Here is a 20,085-nt window from a genome sequence, read left to right as displayed (position 1 = left end):
TGGCTGTGCCAGCCCTGGGGTAACCACTGGCCCTAGGGACCACACCAGGGTCAGAAGATGGATGAGCGTAGCCAGCAGCAGGACACAAGACAACGTGTTTTAAAGTCGATGTGAAATAAATGTGTGAGACCCTGTGCAGTGCAAACCCTGGTGGCCACAGCCAATTCTTTATTGTGTGGTGGCAGGTGTGCCAGGCTGGGGCTGAGCCGGCTCAGCCCATCTTCATCACCTTGTGGATCCAGTCGACATAGAGGGAGATGCGGATGAAGAGTGCAGGCTGGTCAGTGCGGGCGCAGACGCGGGAGGGGGTGATCACCCCCTCCAGCACCCAGCAGTCAGCAGTGAGGCAGGCCAGTGGCCCTCCATAATCTCCCTGTGGCATCCAGAAAGGGAAGTCACGCCAGCACTGATACCTCTGGTCCCCCCGAGGCAGCAGCGCCCGCTGCGGCTCACCTCACAGGCACCCACACCGGCGCGCAGCGGCGCTGTGCACAGCTCGCTCTCCTTCAGGCGCCCACGCAGCGCTGCATGGCACTCACCGTGGGCCAGTACAGGCAGCTGTGCCACATTCAGCACGCTGCCATCCGCCGTGCCTGTGGGCAGTGAGGGCATGGGGCATCAGGCATGGGGTGTACAGATAGAGGATGTCATGGTAGGGACATGGCACAGGCAGGAGGTGCCGTGAGTGACTGGATGCCATGGGGAGGCATTGCATGCATGGAGATGCCTTTGAAGGGAGACTGTCATCAAAGAGGGTATGGCAGCCAGGGGATATCATGGCAGGAGATGTTGTGGGCAGGCAGATGCAGGCACATGCAGGAAGAGGTCATAGGCAGAAGGATGTCAGGGGTGGGGGCATGCCATGGAAGAGGGATGCCATAGACAGGGGACTGCTGCAGGCAGAGGATATCATGAACAGGTCATGCAGTGAGCAGGGAATGCTGTTGCTGGGGAATGGCATGGGCAGGAAGATGTTGTGGCAGGGGGATGTCACGGACAGAGGAATGCTGTGGAAGGGAAATGTCATGGGCAGAGGGATGGAATGGGCAGGGGAACGGCATGGAAGGGGAATTCTGTGGGCAGGGAGATGCCATGGACCTGTGGGTGCTGTGGGCAAGCAGACACTATGAACTTGGCAACATTACAAAAAGGGGCAGGAGATGCTGCAGACAGGAGGATGCCATGAATATGAAGATGGGCAGGGGGATGCCATTGCAGTGAAATGGCAAAGGCAAGGTATGTGTTGGGCATGGGATGCTGTTGCAGGGCTGCCCACAGCATGTACCTCTGGTTTCCCCCCAGCCAGCAATCTCGCAGACAGTGCCTGCAGGCACCACGTAGCGCTCAGGTGGCAGGCAGATCAGGGCCACACGACTGTTCAGAGTGGCTGGCCTGTGTCAAGAGGGGTGATGGGATGTGGTGCGAGCCCAGCTGGCAGCAGAGCATGGCGAGGGCCCAGCCTGGCCTCTCACCTTGCCAGCTTCAGCATCACCAGCTGAGACTCGGAAGGGCCACAGACAATCCGTGCAATGGGGATAGTCTGCTTGTCAGGGTCCCCAGGGCCAGGGTCCTTGAAGAGTGTCCCCAGCTGCACCTCATAGCCCGTCAGGTCGGCACCACTGTGGGATAGGGACGTGAGAGCACAGAGGGGTTGGCCCAGCCCCCCACACCCCAGCCCTGGCCTTACCAGGAGGAGAAGCACTGGCGTGTGCTGATCACCCACTGCTGCTTCACTAGGGACCCCCCGCAGAAGTGCACACCAGCCCTGCAGGGATGAGTGGTGAGTTCCCAGGGGTACACTGCCTGCACGTGTGCCAACAGGGTGCCCGCTCACCGGTTGCGGATGCTGACAGTCCAGGGTGAGTTGCCAGGCTGGCCACCAACAATGCGCCCTTTCTGCTGCAGCCTCTCATCCCGCTGGCCACACTGCTCGAATGTCACCACGTCTGCAGGCAGGTGGGGCATCAGCCAGGGCCACACCACTGGCACTGCCCCATGGCACCCACCCAGCATCCATAGACCCTCACCTGCATTGTCCAAGATGGAGGGAACTGCATTGCCAGCTACAGAAACAAAGCAGAGGGTGGTACCAGGACAGGATCCAGCCACCCTGGGAGGACCATAACAACCCCAGCGGGTAGCTAGGGAACCCCATCCCAGCTCTGCAGGGCTGCAGGTAGGGGCTTACAGCAGGGCTTGATGGCGCAGTAGTCAAAGGGGGTGCGGGGGTCCATGGTGTAGCACCAGGGGCCATGATTGTCATTATCAGGGTTGCGGCAGTAGTTCTCCTCCAGGTGTGCCTTGGGGTGGGTGACAGGTGAGATCCTGCCAGGAAGAAGTCACCATCATTGTCACCATCTGTCTCCATCCTTATCCTCCTCCCCATCACCATCTCCCCTCCACCCTCAGGCCAATCCTCAAATCCATCTCCAGCCCGCCGGCAAGCTCCTTTGCACACTCACTGGGGCACATGGGGTGTCTGGGCAGCCCACGGCTGGCAGGTGATGCCTTTGCGTGTCTTGCTGACGTGACCACGGTAGTGTTCGCCATGGCCATGGTAGCACTCTGGGGACAGACAGGGAGGGCTGGCACCCCCATCAGGCAGCCCGAGGCAGGGCTGTCTGAGGGCAGCTCACCTTGGGCACTCAGCTCATCGGGGCAGCGGCGGATGTGGAAGCAGAAGGCAATGCGGACAGTGGGGCGGGTGGTGAAGCACCATGGTGCCTCTGAGCCATCAGGGTTGCGGCAGTAGTTCTCCTGCAGGTCCCTGATGGGAGTGCTGTGTGGGTGCCCCCAACCAGCCTACACCCATGAGTACTGCCCACTGCCCCCCTCCCCCGGTACATCCCCTCCAACCCCCTTACTTGCATGGATACTTCTCAGGGACAAAGTGGTGCTGGTGGGGGGCCTGGGCATCCCAGCGCTGGCAGGGTATGCCTGACACGGTGACGTTCACCCGACCCCGGTAGCTTTCGCCCCTGCCCCTGAAGCAGCCAGTGGTGACGTTGTGGGTTCGTGGTTGTTTCTCTGCTTGCATGACCAGAGAGGGCCAGAGTGGCAGGGTTAGTGTGGCAACCAGGACCCCTTACCCCAGCTGCAGGGTGACCCCGGCAGGGACTTACTGCAGATGCGGATGCGGCAATACTCCCGCTCCCGCTTGGGGTCAGTGGTGTAGCACCAGGGCCGCTCGGAGCTGTCGGGGTTGCGGCAGTAGTTGTCGTCCAGTCCCTTGTCAGGGTACCTGGGACGGAGACAGGGGGCAGCAGTTAGGGGTGGCATCCTCATCCTAGCACATGGGAGAGCCAGGGTGGCCATGTGCTGCCCAGGGCTGGGGGCCAGTACTTGTCAGGGTGGTAAGGGTGCTTGTGTGGGTGCTGCAGGTCCCAGCGCTGGCACTCAGTCCCCGATTCAGTGTGGTCCACAGCCCCACGGTATTCCTCCCCGTTGCAGGTCATGCAGACAGCTGCCAACAGCCAAGGGCTTCAGTGGAGGTGTGACATATGGCACAGCGTGTGCCTGGGCTGCAGCACTCACCATCTGCGCACTTCTTGATGCCGCAGCTCTGGTGCCGGACGTTGGGGTCAACAGTGTAACACCATGGGCCCCGCTTGTCCCGGTCAGGGTTTCGGCAGTAATTCTCCTCCAGCCCATTGCGGGGGGATGGCAGGAACCTGATGGCAGCAGAGTGGGTAGGAGGGCTGCCAGGAGCCCCTCACCTGGAGGTGAGCACAGCCACAATGCTGTGCCATCTTTTGTTGGTGCCATTGCCCCCATGCTGTCCCCACTGCCCTCAGACTGACCCCAGCCCATTTCCCATTGTCTCACACTACCCAAGGCCACTAGTGGATGCCATGGGGCAGATGGGGACATAAGGGCACCTGTGGTCGTGTGGTGTGGTGGCTCGCCAGTGCTGGCAGCGCAGACCCTTCTCTGTTGTGGCTCGTGTGCCACGGTAGTTGGAGCTATCAGCCATGATGCAGTCCCGCAGGTAGTCTGAGATGAGTGGGGCACTGTGTCAGAGCCCCAGGGCTGAGCCACAGCACATGGGCAGTGGGGAGCCCAGCTCAGAATGGCCTGTGCCTGGTCTGTAGTGTCCCCATGCCCATCTGTGGCACCAGCCCACCTTTCTTCTGATACAGATCGTAGTGGATGTTTTTCTGCAGCTGGACATTGGATGAGTGCTGGGTCCAGGGCAGCAGCTGGCACAGCTGGTTCTGCCGGTTGTGGTGGAAAGCCCTAGGAAGCACAGCAAGAGCCTGGCATGACACCATGCAGGGCCAGAACCCTTGGGACCAGGGGCACACACATGGGCACCCAGCATCCATGTGTACAGAGTGACCCTGGCATCATGGGTCCTCTTTACTCCCACTTGGCCGTTGATGGCACCATGTCCCACTCACCGGCAAGCCAGGCTGGTGGCACAGCGCTGGGCACACTGCTCTGCAGAGCCCTGCTCTGGCGGTGGTGGTGGTGGGTCTGTGGGTACAGCCAGCAGCTCAGTGGCTCGCAGGCGCTGGAAGTCATTGAGGGGTGAGCGGTGGCCTGGGGAGTAAAGTAGCTCAGCCTAAGGTCCCTGCCCCACAGAGCGTAGGATCCAGGTTCCCTGGAGCAGGGGATTTCTGTCCTGTGGAGCATGGAATCCCTTCCCCATGGACAACCAGACTCGTGTCTTATGGAACAACGGTGTCCCTGACACACAGTGTACTCAGCACCCATTGCAGCTCTGTAGTTCCTGTTTCCCCTCTCTGCTGAAGGACAGAACAGTGACCTACAAACTCCTGTCCTGTCCTCTTAAACCCACACTGCCCCACGTCCTCCAGCCCCACGGCAGCCCCACGGCCTGGCCATGGCCCTACCTGAGCCCAGGGCCGCAGCCAGGGCGAGCAGGACCCCCAGCACGGGCTGCATAGCGGTGGCCCCCGCGTCACCGGGCTGCTGGATCCGCCACGCCGACCCCAAGCAAATATTTGCCCGCAGGGACTGGGGTCACGTCGCGGCGGGGCCGCACGTGGGGCGAGGGGCGTGGCCTACCGGGGGGCGGTGCTTGGAGCGAGGCCAGAAGGGAGTGGCTGCGGCGACGCGGGGGGCGGGGCCGCAGGCCGTGAGGACGGAGGAGGCGGAGCCCGCGGGCGGCCAGGTGGGGCGGGGCGGGAGGCGGGCATCGGGCGTTGATTGGCCGCGGCACTCTCGTGCCGCCGGTTGCTAGGCGCCGTGCGCTCCGCCCCTAGGTACGTGCCCGCGCGGGGTCGCGCTCGCGCCGCGCCGCGCCGCCCGCTCCGTGCGTCGGGGCCGCTGGCGGCGAGAGCCGGCGGGGAGCGGCCTCCGGGCCCGGCCGTCGCACGGTGAGGGGCTGCGGGGACGTGGGGGAGCGGGCCTCGGCCTCCGCCTGGCGGGGCTGTGGCGGCACCTGCCGGGCCGCCCTGTCCTTGGCCTACCGGGCGGGCTGGGAGCGGAGCTGGGAGCGGCGGCGCGGCCTGGGCAGAGACACGGCGGGGTCCGGGCCTCCGGGTGCGCGGGCAGTGGGACGGCCAGCCTGGCCCGATGTGGGTGGCCTTGTGCTATCTCATCCCCCGCGCTCCTTCCGCGGCCTGTCGGGGCCGGGTGCAGGCGCCCGCCCCGGCTGGCGACGGGGTCCGGCGCCTCTGCTCCTGTCCTGCCGCGCTTCCCTTCGTCTCGTTGTTTTCCCGCCGTCCCGTACCCACCCTCGCCGGGGCTGCCGTTCGGGTGTCGTTCGGGGCACCCTGGAGTCTGGGTGGGCGCCGCGCCCACTGCTGCCCGGCGGTCCGGCCCTGCCTGGTCGGGAGGCGGAGCGGGCCCGGCCCGGAGCAGCGAGCTGTTGGGCCGGGGTTGGGCTGTACCGGACGAGGTGTAAGGCTTCGCTGCAGGCGCCGGCGGGGGCAGTGGGAGTGGTCTGGGTGCTGGAGGTGGTGGCAACTGGTGCCGGGATGTGCCGTGAGCCCGGCGGGCTGTGCCCGAGCTCATGCGAGCTTCTCGGGCCGGCCCAGGGCAGGCTGTATTGGCATCCGGCGGCTCTGCGGGCTCACCGGGCCTGCCTCGGTTCCACGAGAACACAGGTGGGTTGCCACGTGTCCGGTGTTCAGTATCTCCTGGGGTGCGCTCCTTCCGGAGCCCCTGCAGGGGCGGCAGGGCAGCACTCGGCTCCCGGCTCTGCTGCGGGACAGACCGACCTCGCAGAGGGTCTGCAGGGCACCGTGTGCTGACCTTGGGTCTTTCTGCTGTGAGTGCGACCAACTCTTCTCTGCTTAACAGGCCCACAGTCAAAGTTTTATCTGCAGTCAGCAGTGCGGGCAAATAAGTACAAGTTCTGCTGCGCAAAGGGATACGAATGCAGAATGTTCCTTGCAGCCTTCCTGGCTCCACAGAAGCAACAGGCTGCAGAATCTTCAGTGCCCATCAAGTCAGGGGGTATGAATCTGGCAAGTTTTGGCACAGGTTTGCAGGTCACAAATTCCTCATATGTTTTTGGAGCTTAATGTGGTCTCTGCTGCTTGCAGGTGGGAAGGTGGTGGCAAGGGGAGCAAGGAAGTGCAGGCAGGAGGACACGGGAGGTGATGGGTTCGTAGTCATACCCTGGGGTGCTGTGTCTGCCTTGGTCCTGGAGCTTTGGGCTTATAGCCTTTAGAATAGCACTGACATCAGTCACCTGTCCAAAATGAGATGAAAATCCATTTTTTGTATCATAAGACCAAGTATTCACCTAGTTTCTCCCAGCACCCCCCAGGCAGTTGCAGCCCTGCTGCAGGATGGACTGCCAGAATCTCTCGCCTTGGGAGTGCTGTCCTTAAGAAAATTTGTTGTTTGACTTTATATATGGAAGGCTCACTTCCCAACTTTATCTTTGCAGACTCCTTTCCTCACTTTAAGTGTTTCTAATTCGGCATAGGTTTCTTTGCACTGTCCCTGCCGCTATTCCAAGCACCCTAAAGCACTTATTCATTCTTCCTGATGCTTGTCATTGCGCTCTTCTATCCTAAATATAGGGTAGTATGCCAATGGGAGAGGCTCGAGAGCAGGCTGAAGTGCTGGGAACACCACTGTTTACTCAGAGGAGTAATCAGCAAAGCCTGGCTGATTCCAGGTCGTGCCGTCTTCTTGCTGCAGGAGTTTGTGCTCACTTCTTTGGGAGCTGGCATGAAGCCTTGAATAGCTGGAAGATGTTGCTGACGGCACATGCCAGCCTAGAAATACCCTTTTCTCTAACAGAGTAGTTAATTCTGCTTCACTGCTGGTATTGGACTTGGAACTGGCTAGAGCTGTGGGGCTGATATCAGAGCAGGTGTTCCATGCCTTGCTGCATAGATTTTGTGTAGGGTTTGTTAACCCTGAGCACCTCTCTGCTTTTAGAAATGGCTGGTGCTCTCTGCTAGTTCAAGCGCCGCTAATCCACTTTCCTCCTCTCTCACTGCCCTGTGTGCTGGGCTCAGCTGCTCCAAGGAAGGAGAATGTGTGACAGGTAAGGTGAGACCTTTTGCCAGCTTCAGCTGCAAAGTGCGTGGGTAAAGCTGGCTCTGAGTTCTGACTGCTGCTTGTCTTCCACAGACGGCTGGTCCGGAGGAATTCCTGCGCGTCTCTTGCTGGCAGAGCTGCACTCTAGCAGCAAGGGACTAATGTTGGAGGGAGCGCTACTGCGCTCTGGCTCATGCAAGCTTGCCTGCTCACAAGCCTGGAAGGTGCTTTCTACTAAAGGCCAGTGGTGCTGCTTTGGTCTGACAGAGAACAGGACTGTGCAGTTGCCACCACAAGGTGCTGTGGGAATTTTCCTGCTCTAGTCTGTGGCACAGGTGTGAGACATGGCATGTTGCCAGCCTGGCAAAGAGGGTGCGATGGTTCTGCCCTGGCAGGAGTGGTGCTGTTCAACAGTGGGAATGGTGTCTCCTTGCCTTTTCCATGTCCCTTGGAGAGATAACGAGAGATTGTCCTGGAGAGATACCAGGGTGCTCTGCCAGGCTGGGGAGAGCTCCAGCTGACAGGACTAAACCCGTCTGTCTCCTTTCTGCAGTGACAGCTGTCTGAAAAGTTCCAGCGTGGGGATGGTTTTGGGGCCTTTTATTTCTGTTAAGTGAGGAATAGTATGAAGGATTTAATTCCGGTAATGATTAATTTGAGTTGAGGAAACTGCAAACTCTGAATTCTCCTTGGGCAAACAAGGGGTCATGTAAATAAATGCCTCTGGCATTCTTTGTGGTGCTTGCAGACTGTCTACCAATTACTTCTGGTCTCTTGCGGAATCAGTGGGAGGCTGTCGCTCCTTGAGCTCCGAGTACTTCGGCAGCGATTTGGGTGAAATACAAATAAACAGAGTTGGATTGACTTAGTGTATCTGAGCTCTTGGTATGCTGAAAATGTTTGTTCTTAGGATGTTTGTGCAGTCTGGAGAGGTCCGTATCTTAAAGCCAATTTGCAGAGGACTGTGACCGTGTTTAAGCTGTGAAAAAGAAAAGATCAACCCGAAGGGCCTGTGCTGTTAGGGCTTGTTCTGGGAGATTGAATAAATTGGAGAAAACTACTTAAGGTGCTGCTGGATGGAAACCTGTGGGTATGCTAGGTAGGTGCACTTCCAGAACAAGATGGCACAGTCTCAAGTTGCGCCAGGGGAGGTTTAGGCTGGAGGTTAGGAGGAAGTTTTACACAGAGAGAGTGATTGCCCCTTGGAATGTGCTGCCCAGGGAGGTGGTGGAGTCACCATCACTGGAGGTGTTCAGGAGGAGACTTGATAGGGTGCTTGGTTGCATGGTTTAGTTGATTAGGTGGGTTGGATAATAGGTCAGACACGATGATCTTGAAGGTCTCTTCCAACCTGGTTTATTCTATTCTAAGTTCCCAGTCGGATGACTTCTTTTATCCATGTTTCTGCCTGCAATTATCCATTGGCTTAAACCATCTCTGGTTCAGCTTTTCTGGGATAGAAGTCTATCTTGCCCCTGGGAAAGATGGTTGTATAGGTTTGATGTTACAACTTTTAGTGCACTTTACATGAGCATCCAAGCTGATCTGCTGGTGCAATGCTGTCCAAAGGAGATGGTTCAGGTCCTCCATCTGGGCAGACTCAATGCTTTGCAAGTGTCTCTTGAGCTGGTCACCTGTGGACCAGTAGAAAAGCTCTCTGGCTCTTGTGTGGTTTGTGAACTGTTTGGGCAAGGTGAACAGTGTGGCTTTGTTTGGGGTGTGGGGAGGCAATGGGGGCTTCCCTCTTCTGTTGGAAGTAACCTGCTCAGATGGGCAGATGTAGCTTGAAACCACAACCTGAATTAAAGCTGGAGCCTCTTGTGGTAGCTTCTGCCGAAGTTATTAGCTAGGGTACACAGGATGCAAGGCACCCTAGGAATGCACCCTGTTTTCCCAAGTGTTGTATCCCACTCAAGGTCACCTCAGCCCTGCAGTGCTGGTTTCTGGGAGCCAGGCTTGATGCATGCTAGGAAATTCCTCAGAATCGCTGCCAATGGCAACAGTGCAGCCTTGCAGCTCTTCCACATCCCTGGGTAGTGTGCTGGCACCTGGAGGGGGCTCCCATGGCTCCTCACCCATGTCTAACTATAGAGAGCTCGCAATGGCCCCCCAGACCTTAACACCACTGGTGTTCTGCCATGTGACTCCTGAGCTGTGTCACTGCCAGGCCATAGCAGTCCCAGTGCCGCCACAATTGTCCTGGGGTGAGGCACAGTGAGCAGCCAAGAGTGAAGTGTGGGAGGGTTGAGCTGGTGTAAAGCTTTGAGAGAGGAGAGGTCTGGCCTCTGGACACACTGCTGTGTTTGTGGTGCTAGCACTTGTCTTGCTGAGCTGGTTATGTTTTATTCCCCCACCCTGGCCTGAGTTAATTTTGTGGAAATTAGTAACCTGCATTGTCCATGGAAGGAATTTGTAAATGACCCAGACAGAAGGAGCTTGTCAGCACCCCAGCAGTGCTTCCTCTCCAGCAGGTGGAGAGGAAGTAGGGCCCTGCCTGGAGAAGGAAGAGGTGGGCATGGGCCTTGTGCTGAAAGGTGGTGGGTTGGCTCAGGACAAGTGGTTATCTCTGCCAGCCTCATGGTTTGATGCTCTTAAAAAGGGCCTTCTCTTTCCCTGCTTTCAGCTGTGCCCTTTTGCCTCCTCCCACGTGCCAGCTGCGTTGCTGAGCTGATGCGCTGATCAACTGATCCTGCTAACTTGGTGTAAAATTGTTCTTTTTTTCAGCTGGATCCTTTCTTCACTCCCTTAGCAAAGGGGTCAGGAGAGGAGTCAGGCCATGCTTGAGTCAGTGCTGTTGTGTCAGCAGAGCTCTCAGCACTAAAGGATGTTTTCTTCTTCTTCAGGGTTGAGTTGTCTCACTCTCCTGCAAGTATTCTCTAGGCCTGGAGCATAATTCTTAGTGGAACTCAAAGCAGATACTCTGTCAGACTTCCACATGCAGAGAGTGAGATTTGGTAACAGCAGAAGTTTTCCCAACCCTGCTGATGTGCAGCGCTTAGCTTTGTTTTGGATTTTCACTTGGAAAAACAGGCTCCTAGCCTCATCTGACCTGTAAAGACAAATTTGAATTGAGGTTTCCATTGAAGAGTTCTCCTTTCTTACCCTTTTCTGGGGTCTCACCGTAGTGCTCAGCTATGCCATTTGCCATCACTGCAACCCCAAGTAAGAGAGTGGTGTGCGTCTTCTACCGTACCTTCTAGGAAGGGCTCAATTCATAGAGCAACCACAGGAATATTTTGGATCCTGGCTTTTCGGATCTTTCCAACCAATTGGCTAAGATATTTCTTCCTGCAATACTTGGTGTTTCACATGCTCCCTGGTAAGGACCTGACAGGCAACATTCCTCCTCTCCCTCTTTGGGGGCTGAGAAGCGATTAGGGGGGAGGTTTGTTTGCTCTAGCATGGCTACAGGTCACGCGAGTGCCGAACGCGTGCGGGCAATGGGTTCACACTGAGTCTTGTTTTGAACTGGTTTGTACATTCAGGCCTCAGAAAGCTTCATCTTGTGTAAGTGTGTTCCTTAAGGGTGGGGATTAGCATTTAGTAAATTTTGGTGAGAGTTTCCAGTAGCAAACACTGATCGTTTTGTATCGGTCCCAAGAGAATACATAGAATAAACCAGGTTGGAAGAGACCTTCAAGATCATCGCGTCCAACCCATCAACCAATCCAACTCCGCCCAAGCAACTAACCCATGGCAGCTCAGGCTTGATTTTTGGATGAGCTTGAGTAAGAAGCAGCTGGGTGATAGTTTGAACCAGCAGCTTTCCACTCAAGTGTGGAGCTGCAACAGGTGACATGAAAACCTCATGCCACTGTCACAACTCCAAATCGTGACCGGGGGGCCGTCTGTGCTGTCAGTCCCTTGCAGGAGTGGCACTGCTTGCTTCTTGCCGTGTAGACTTCTTGCCTCTTTCTCGTATGTCAGTCCCTTAAGGGATTCTTCCAGCCTCTTAGGAAAACATCTCTTCCTAGAGCTCCCAGATTTCCTTCTGTGTGTCTTTGGGACTTGTCAGTTACAGGGGAGAGAGACCAAGGGTGGTAGACAAAACTGAACCTGTCTCTGGCGGTTGCTTATTCAGCAGTCAGGATGCTGTTGAGATAGCTCTTTAATCGCAATGGAAATAGTTGCTGGGTTTTTCCAGTGTGGCTTCAGTGCCTCTGCGGTAAACTTGTTCTCTGCAGCAACTCTTCAGTGCTGTTCTTCAACCGAGTTTCTTCTGCAGCAAGGAAAAGTTTCATCAGGACCTCTCTAGATGTTGCTGAAATCATGTGTAAGGTGAGATCTTTCCTTTCCGTTGTAGCTGCTGGGATCCTACAGGAAGGACTTGCACTGGTGTCAGCTTCTTGATGGGTACCAAGAGGTGTTTGGAGTGAGGAGGCAGAAGATCTGAATATGTGCTGATACTGAACACTTTGGGGCTCTCTTTTTACTCTGAGGAAAAGACCTTTCTTCAAGATCTGCTTTCTCTTAAGAGGAACACTTTGTTTTTCCCAAAGTAAGGGATTTTTCTAATAAGATGGTCTGGCAGCCATCAACAAGCACAGTTTGATGCCAGTGGAAAATCTGACAGGATGATTCTGATGGTGGGATTGTATTGGTATGAATATATGGGGTTGTGTTGATTACCTCTTTGTGTCCCTTAGACTTTCTGGCGAGCTCTGAGCTCTCTGTGCTGTGGGACCCAACTCCTGCACGGTGCTTTCCCATCCCAAAGGAAGCATTTCCAGTGGAATTTCTATAGTAACTGCCTGAGGCCAGCATTGGAGCATCAAAGGTGGTTATTCTAAAACCTCCTCTGAATTCAGCTTTGCAGGATCCTGTTGGGGAAGACGGACAGAATCAGTGTAGCTGTGCCTCCTTCTTTAAGGATTAGACACAGGATCAAGACTGGTTGTGGATGAGGGTGGAACTGTGCCAGTTGAAAGGGAGAGCTTGTCTACTCTCAAAATCCTCAGTGTTTTTCCTTTCTCTTGCAACCTGTATAGTTAAGACACGTTGGAAAGTGTAACTTCAGTAACACTGGCAATAACTGTATTTGATAGACACAACCAACTTGTATCATTGACTTTGTTAGCTCTTGCTGTGGGTTCGTTGCAAGCCTCTACCGTGTGGTTTTGCACAGCATAGCTGTTGTATGGGGTGTGTAGGTGGGCCTGTGGGTTTGGGATTGTGGTCACAGTGCATATCTGTCCATCCTGTGTGGAATAAAGCAACAGAAACAGGGCAGTGAGCCTTATTTTAATTGGTGTCCAGGTCAGATCAGGTGTTTTTCCAGGCTGGGCACTGATGTTTGTGGCAGTAATGATGAAGTGATTCAGACCAATGATCTGGTGTAATCCAACACGAAGCCGTGTGCCACGGTGCTGTACACGTTCACACACTATCCATTTCATTCTCCAGAGCGAGCTGTTCGGCCAAAATGTAAAGCTGTGTGTCCTGTGCATGGGGAATTTTGCGCTTCCAGCAGTGTTTGTGAAGCCAGAGCTTTATGTTAATCTGTATGCCAGCAGCCTTGTGCTGGTTGCTCTTTCAGGAAATGCTTTATCATGTCTCAGAATGAAATTTTGTTTGAGTATCAGGGGTCAGGGAGGTAAGAAATTTGATCTGAGAATAATGATTGCTGAGAATGAATAAGAATCTTCAGAGATGTACAGAGGAAGCTGAAGCAACATGTTGTAACTGTACCACGTGCACAGCCCCACCAACCCTTGGCAATAAACTGCTGGTAAGAAAAGTACAAGAACAGGGCTTTGTAGACTCGTGAAAACTTTGTAATCAAAGGTAATGTAGGAAAAAGGTCTTAATTTGCTACTGGCAATAAAGCATTAATGAGGCAGCAGTGTTCCCCCACATGGTGGTGGTGATAAGCAGGGATAAAAGTTGTGTGTAGTTCTGTTTGCTGAAGGTGGCAGAGCAAAGTACTCCGTGATTGCCATGGCTAATTTGGGCATGAGAGGCTTTGCTTGAAAGGTCCCTTCAGAAGCAGGACAAGCTTCTGGAGTCTAGAAGCAGTACTACAGACCTCTGTGGTTCAGGCACCACCTTCCCCCTCAAGCCAGTGTCCAAATGCTGGTACCATAGTCCTGCACACCCTTTAGTCCTGGTGAGTGGATTCTAACTCTTCTTCTCCCTGGCATGCTGGTTCTGTGCTGCCACTCCAAAGACTGCCATGCTCCCAAAACACCCTAGTTGTTGGGTCAGATGGAAATGGTGCAAGTGCTGCTGGCCTCTGCCTCCTGCTTTCGCCCCAAGCTGAAGCAGGACATGCTGGGACAGGTAGAATAGAACAGAATAGGATAAACCAGGTTGGAAGAGACATTCAAGATCATGGAGTCCAACCTATCATCCAACACCACCTAATCAACTAACCCATGGCACCAAGCACCCCATCAAGCCTCCTCCTGAACACCTCTAATGATGGTGACCCCACCACCTCCCCAGGCAGCCCATTCCAATGGGCAATCACTCTCTCTCTGTAGAACTTCTTCCTAACCTCCAGCCTAAACATCCCCTGGTGCAGCTTGAGACTGTGTCCTCTTGTTCTGGTGCTGGTTGCCTGGGAGAAGAGACCAACCATGGCCCATGCACCACTCCTTGATGACTTTTCATTTGCAAACTCAATGTGGTTCTGTGTGCTCAGCCCAGTTTGGCAGGAAAGCAGATTGTGCCTGGCCATGGGTGTCCCAGGGGAGCAATGCTGTAGTCCTGTCATCACAGGAAGAAGCTGTTTCCTGCAGACCTCCACACTCTGTCCTGGTGCTTGGTGCTTCACTTCAGTGTGACCCATTGCAGCAGCCTCCAGCCTGTTTTCTCATCCATCATTTGCAGGCTCCTAAAGCTTCCTCTAGAGGGGCATAACTTTGTATAGAGAACTTCATCCTGCTGACTTCAGGTAAGGCTTTTCACACCTTTTATGGATTTCTTATAGTCTGTTCATATGCTAGTTGAAAACCATTGCCTTGATATGATGCTTCAGGAGATTATTTGAGGCAACTTCTTCCCTGCTCTATAAAGAAAAGCAGTGAACAGAGGAGGTGGTGAGATTTAGGATCATTTTTTTCTTGAAGTTTAAGATGAAATCAAGGTCCTGCAGGTAGGGGCAGTTCTGCCTTTTGTGCCTTGGCAGCACATACCTGTGTTTTGTGAGGGGTTGCTCTTCTCAGATCCTGCTGGAAAAGCAGCCCACCAGCAGCATGAGTGAGATGATGGAGAGCAAGGTTGGGTGCAGAGCTCTTCCCTCTGAGTGTCTTTTGGGCTGGTGTTGTGTGTGGCTTGGTCACTCCGGCTGGGAGCCCGGGAAAGAGTGCTGCGTTGCTTAGGTCCTGTTTTCTGGTCATATATGGCATTCAGGCTGGCTAAGCCTGTGCAAGTGTTTAGGGATAGGATTCTTCTTTAAGCAGTGACTTAAGATGATTCTTAGTGAATTCTGCTCAGCTGACTCGAAGCCCTGTTTGGGACCAGCACTCGTAGGCTGTGCCAACTGGAAAAGGTCAGCTGAAGCTGGGAGCTGCCTGAGCACACAGCTAGGTGCCTGGTTTGGAGCGAGGAAGAGCCGCCCTCAGTATTGGTAGAAGCAGATGGCTCTGCTCTGCAGCCTGAGCTGATCTTGTGAGCAGACACCGTTCATTTCCTCGTGTGTCAGTGTCTGCTCCAGTGGAAGGCAGACCCCGGCACGCACAGAAGCTTGTAAGCACACAGGTCTGCATCTCCGCAGAGCAGAGAAGCTGTTTGCTCCCCACTGGGAGTAGAGGAATGGTCTTGGTGGGAACATTGGTGATGTAAATCTACTCTAGGGAGATGGGCTTGAGGATCAGCTGGAGTAATTGAAGTGACCAGTGTCCTCCTGCTTGGGCTTTGTGGTGGCAGCCAGCTGAGCTGATTGGTGAAGCACTTTGCAAGACAAACAGTTGTCCTATTTACCTCGCCTCTCCTCGGTGGAGAGGAATTACCTGTGTCAGCAGAGCTGGGAAGTTATTTTTCTTCTTCAGGCTTGGTTGGGAGGCGTGGATATTTGAGCTCTTCTGGGTGTAACTAGTTAAAGATCCTTCTGGAGCAAAAAGAAGGCAGAGCATTGCAGCTGCCTGTCTGGGTGGTGATCCTGAACAGAAGCACAGCCCTTTTGGGGGAGAATGCTGCTACATCAGGAGCAGAGTGGATCTTGCAGGGTTTTATTTTAGGCTGGTCTCCTAGACTCAAAGAAGTTGATGATGTCGAGGCTGTTGGTACAGGAAAGAGGTCTTGCAGCAGTGTCTTGTTCCATTTGCTGTTGGCAGGCTTTAGAGCAGTCCCTTGCTTAGAAAAGTCACATGAGAAAAGCATTTAATGTATTTTTAGATGTCTTTTAAAGTGGCTTAGTGGCTGAAAAGAAACCTGCGTCAGGTCACTCGGCTGCTTGCTGCAGCTTGCCCAGAAGTGCTCAAGCAGACTATTAATGTGGAATGCATCCAGTTGGGAGTTTTGCTGTAAGAAAATTGCACTGCCTGCTACCAGGATGCAGCTGGCTGTGGGAGGTGACCCTCTCTGTCAGTATGTGCTGCTTGGATGCTAGCTGGGACAATAGTGGGAAATGAATGGGAGATGTCCAGCTGAAGGGAGTTTAATTTATTTTTCCCTTTATCTTTTGGAACTGTTTGGGTTTTCTTTGGTGACTCTTGCACAGCACAGTTTTTTCACAGGCTCCAAAGCTGGCATGTTCAGCTTTTTGGTTGATTTGGTTTGAGCTGGAGCTGCTGGAAGAGGTGGTCCACTTGTACTGATACAAGAGGAAAAAAGAAATGGTCTTGCAGACCTTGAATCCACCCAAGAAACTGAGCCAGATGGAAAGTGGCTTCTTGTTTGTCTCTTGGCAAACAATTCCCACATCCACTTTTGCATGTGGCTGTAACACACCATGACAAAGGGAGATGGGAGAGGTGGAAATGCCTCCAGCTTAACATGACCATGAAGCTGGCCATGGTGCTGCTGTGGATCTTCAGGCAGGTCAGGGCACATCTGCCTTGTGAGGAAGAGTCAGGGGAAAGGGTCAGCCCTTCCTTCTTAGGAGTTTGCAAGCCTTTGCCTCTGCGGGAGGAGGCGTGCAGCTTGTGGGCCCTGTGATGCATGCTAAGCTCTTGAGATCTCTGTGGGCCATTGAATAGGAGGAAGAGTGCACCAGAGTAGGAAGGAAGCATGATGTACTGCAGCACCTTGCGTCAGGGATGGGAGCATCCTTGTAGCGCGTGCGCTGGGGAGGTGAAGCCTGAGCTGGAGTCCTGGCTTTGCATGTACAGGCTGAGATTATTGGTGTGTTGGCTGGTTGGTGCTTGTTTGGTGGCTGAGCTGTTACAGCAGTGCCTAGCAGGTAAGAGGGAAAACTAATTTCCAGGAGTCCTGCCCTTGCAGAATAAGCTGAAAGAATGGCAGGTGAGGAGAGCCAGGGTACTTGAGAGAAGCCTCCTTAAGGAGCAGCAGTATTTATGTAACAGCTAACACAAAATATTAGTGTAAATAAGACAAGCTGTGATTTTTACCTTGAAGCATCTGGTGAGCTGACTCCTCAGAGACAGTGTGTAGGCAGGTGGGACAAGAGAGATGAAAAGTTCCAGATCTCTCTCCTTGTCTTCTGGAGCAGTTTTGACCATGAATCATGAAAGTCTGTGTATACCAAGAGGAGGAGGAAGGCAGTCAAAGTGAAACCTGGAAAAGGAGCACTTCTTGGTTTTTTTACTAGGGTGCTTAATAATGGGAAGGAGTAGCTGAGGGGAGACTACGGCTTTCCGTCTCTTGAAGCCTGTGGCTCAAGACAATGTACAAGGCTGACTTTGATCAAGAGGTGGGAACTTCAGGGACCTGTGTAAGGGATCTGGCCAGACTCTGGCCCTCAGTGTGATGTGGGCACGTTTCAGAACATCATCTAAAATGCAAGCGTTGCGCTTCTCAACACGACCAGCTGAGCGAGATGTGTATTTAGCAAGCAAATTTGTTTTTCCAGTCCCTGTCACTTAAAATGAGTGTGGCTGTGCTAAGAGCTCTTCTGAGACGTTGCTGTGTTCTCACCCAGGGCCCCAAATTGCTGCTTAATTTATGCCGCCTCAGTTGGAGCCCAGGTTTGTGGAGATGAATTCTAATGGCGAGTGCTGAGCCAGCGCTGACACAGGGTGCTTGCAGGTGGGGGAAAGGTGGGGTTTAGGGGTGCCCCAAACCTGGTGCCCGCCATGAGTCACAGCCTGGTGCGTGCTCTCAGGCAGAGGTGAGCAGGACAGCATGGCAGCAGATGGAGGGCTGCCTGTGCCACTGTGAGGACTGCCTTGTAGGGAGATGTGCCATTGCTGGGAGGGCTCCTGGGGCTGGTGGCTCCGGCCAGCTTTGCCTGTGGGGCTGGGGACGCCTACGCCTGGCATTTCCCCTGGCACCTTTCAGTGCCTGTATAAGTACCAGCAGGTCTCAAATGCATTGCAGATTCTCCCCTGGTGCTTTTTTTTAAGCCTGAGTCATAAATAGGTTGTGGGTCTGGCTGGTCTGTCATTAGAAGTGATGTAATGATTAAACTCAGCTTGGTGACGACTTTCCTGCAGAGCTGCTCTTCCAGGGCTGGTTTTTTTCCCCTGTTCTCTTCAGGCCTGAGCATTGCAGGTGCTATGTGAAATACATTTAGACTCTGGGGGGAAAAAAAAAAGTTAATTTAGCAGAACTTGCTGTGAAGTGATGTTTCTTACAGCGAGCCATACTGGCCCCAGTCTCTCTCCTGCTTTTGATGCAGACACTGATTGTCCTCACTCCGCTTCCCAGGGAGTCCATCCTGGCTGCCACGCAGCTTTGCACCAGGTTTATAGTTAATGCTCTTTGGAGTAAGTGTAGTTTAAAAAGTATCCAACCAGGGAACAGCACAAGATGTAATTCCAGTGAAGGTTTGTTGGTTGATGGTTTTGTTGCTTTGGTTGCTTTGTTTTTTTCCAGAAGAACTGTAGTTTCTATTAAAGGGAATTGGCAGTGCCTGGCCTTTAGCCCTGGGTGGAAGAAGAGCACTGAGGGTTTGTCCCTTCACTGCAGGCTGAGGTGGGTTTCTGAAGTTCTCCAAAGAGTGCAAAGCTCAAATAAAGACATTCCTGGTGTTTTTACAGTTAACCTGTGAAGCTTTTGTGTACGAAGCAGAGGTCCTGGGAAGGGATAAGGAACAAGCTATTTTTACTCCATCACAAATAGGGCTTGGCATGTTTATTTTAGACTCTGGAGCCGCTCAGGCCAGTGTGGGGTTCTTTAAGAGTCTTCTACTGTTACTGTCAAAGTGAAAAATAAACTTGAACTGTGGAAATCACAGGAAAACAGGGTGTCCCGGTGTACTTGGCTCGGAGGAAGCTGCAGGGAGGAGCTGGTGGCATCTCCTGTGTCATGCAGCGAGCTGGTCTCAAGGTCTCCTGCGCATCAGAGGAGCCTTTGCTGAACTCCCAGCTGGCGATGGGCTGCGTGCCCTTCCAGTGCATAAACAGAAGAGTGGTTGCCTTGCTGGGGTCCTAACTCAGTTTTAAGAGTCCCCAGCTGTATAACTGGAGAAGCTGTGGGTGCAGAGCTTGGCCGTTAGCAGTGCTGCAGCTCCTGCTCCAGAGAAGGTTTGAGCTGCCAGCTCACCAGCATAGCTTTGAATTATTTTATTAATTTTTTTTTTCTGCTGAGAAGTTCACCAGGCAGCAGGTGGTGAAATTAATGAGACTGGCTCGATCTCCTCCTGCCACTAGAGTTTGAAAGAGGGAGGATTTAGGTCAGTCCCGCTCAAAGAGCAGGGAGGACCCTGTCCCCAGCCCCACTTGGCTGGCTCTCTGGTCTGGCTGATGTGGTGGGGTTGAGGAGTGTCCCCTTAATTGCAGGTGTGCTTTACACAGGCTGTTCAAACTTTCAAGCTCTTTGTCCCAGTTTATTATTAGAAGGTATTCAAATTGTGGCCAGTGTGTGTGCTCACACCATGGTGGTGGCACACATGATTTTCAGTGGTGGGTCACGAGCTCTTCAGGTCAGGCATTGTACAGACATGTAACCCAAGCAGCTCAGATGGTATCTGCCCACGCAGGCTTAACCAAGCTCCTTTTCTGAACTGGGATACCCAGACAGCAGCTATCAGCTAGGGAGGTCCTGGCTGAGCCCCTGGGCTGGTCCAGCCCTGTCAAGTGCAGGCTGGAGGTGCAGCTGATCTGAGAGCCTGCAATGTGTGTGGTGAAGCAGTACTTCACTGAGGAGCTAGCTGAGTTATTGACTATTGAATTCATTCACTAATAAACACCACTGACAGTAATTTACAGTTAGAGCATTTTGGAGGCTTAGAACTCCAAAGCCCCAGCCCTCATTGCTGCTAGATCTGACACATTGCTCTGCTGCTGAATTGCAAACCTGTCACCCTTCCCTCCCATGCCCCTTCACATTAGTGTGAGAGCCCATCCCCAGTTTGTCCCCTCACAGCAAGTCTCCTGGACACACGTTGGGTGGAGAATCCAGCAGGTTGTCCACGGGGGTTCCCCAGCATCCTGATGGGTTTCAGTCTGCACACTCAGGTCCTGGCTGTCCCTAGGTGTCTTTGCTTCTGCCACAGGAAATCAACCCTCCTTTGTCCTTCACGTTACATGTTACTCTCCACTTTTTCCTCTGTTT

General features: G+C 53.8%; 2 protein-coding genes across 3 annotated transcripts in view; one reads left to right on the top strand and one right to left on the bottom strand.

Moving 5' to 3' along the window:
- Positions 1-82: 82 nt before the first annotated feature.
- Positions 83-4,908, bottom strand: MST1 (macrophage stimulating 1). The gene is made up of 18 exons (XM_009907637.2): positions 4,857-4,908; positions 4,401-4,542; positions 4,124-4,236; positions 3,879-3,993; positions 3,535-3,671; positions 3,343-3,463; positions 3,123-3,241; positions 2,865-3,030; positions 2,637-2,767; positions 2,463-2,565; positions 2,189-2,325; positions 2,028-2,063; positions 1,835-1,946; positions 1,688-1,765; positions 1,473-1,619; positions 1,286-1,392; positions 454-593; positions 83-373 (listed from the first exon to the last, which is right to left on the bottom strand). Exons 1-18 carry the CDS (start codon positions 4,906-4,908, stop codon positions 212-214), a joined length of 2,118 nt encoding a protein of 705 aa, XP_009905939.1. The 3' UTR covers positions 83-211.
- Positions 4,909-5,223: 315 nt separating this feature from the next.
- The window catches only part of DAG1 (dystroglycan 1), a 55,597-nt gene continuing 40,735 nt past the window's right edge, over positions 5,224-20,085 (top strand). The window contains exon 1 of one of the 2 annotated variants that reach the window (XM_009907636.2): positions 5,224-5,342. The gene's annotated coding sequence lies outside the window, so the exon portion shown is untranslated. The remainder of the gene's footprint in view (positions 5,343-20,085) is intronic. The other variant, XM_054166883.1, reaches the window with a different exon arrangement.

Source organism: Dryobates pubescens, chromosome 1, assembly GCF_014839835.1.
Source record: "Dryobates pubescens isolate bDryPub1 chromosome 1, bDryPub1.pri, whole genome shotgun sequence".
Taxonomy (NCBI): domain Eukaryota; kingdom Metazoa; phylum Chordata; class Aves; order Piciformes; family Picidae; genus Dryobates; species Dryobates pubescens.
The sequence above is the reverse complement of the archived record's forward strand: the minus strand, read 5'-3'. Positions and strand labels throughout refer to the sequence as shown.

Excerpts from the sequence above, each read along its gene's own strand:
- MST1 (XM_009907637.2), bottom strand. The coding sequence starts at position 4,908 with ATGCAGCCCGTGCTGGGGGTCCTGCTCGCCCTGGCTGCGGCCCTGGGC. Across the intron at positions 4,237-4,400 it reads GCCACCAGCCTGGCTTGCCG|GGCTTTCCACCACAACCGGC; the intron begins GTGAGTGGGACA and ends TGTGCTTCCTAG. Across the intron at positions 3,031-3,122 it reads TTGCCGCATCCGCATCTGCA|CAGAGAAACAACCACGAACC; the intron begins GTAAGTCCCTGC and ends TGGTCATGCAAG.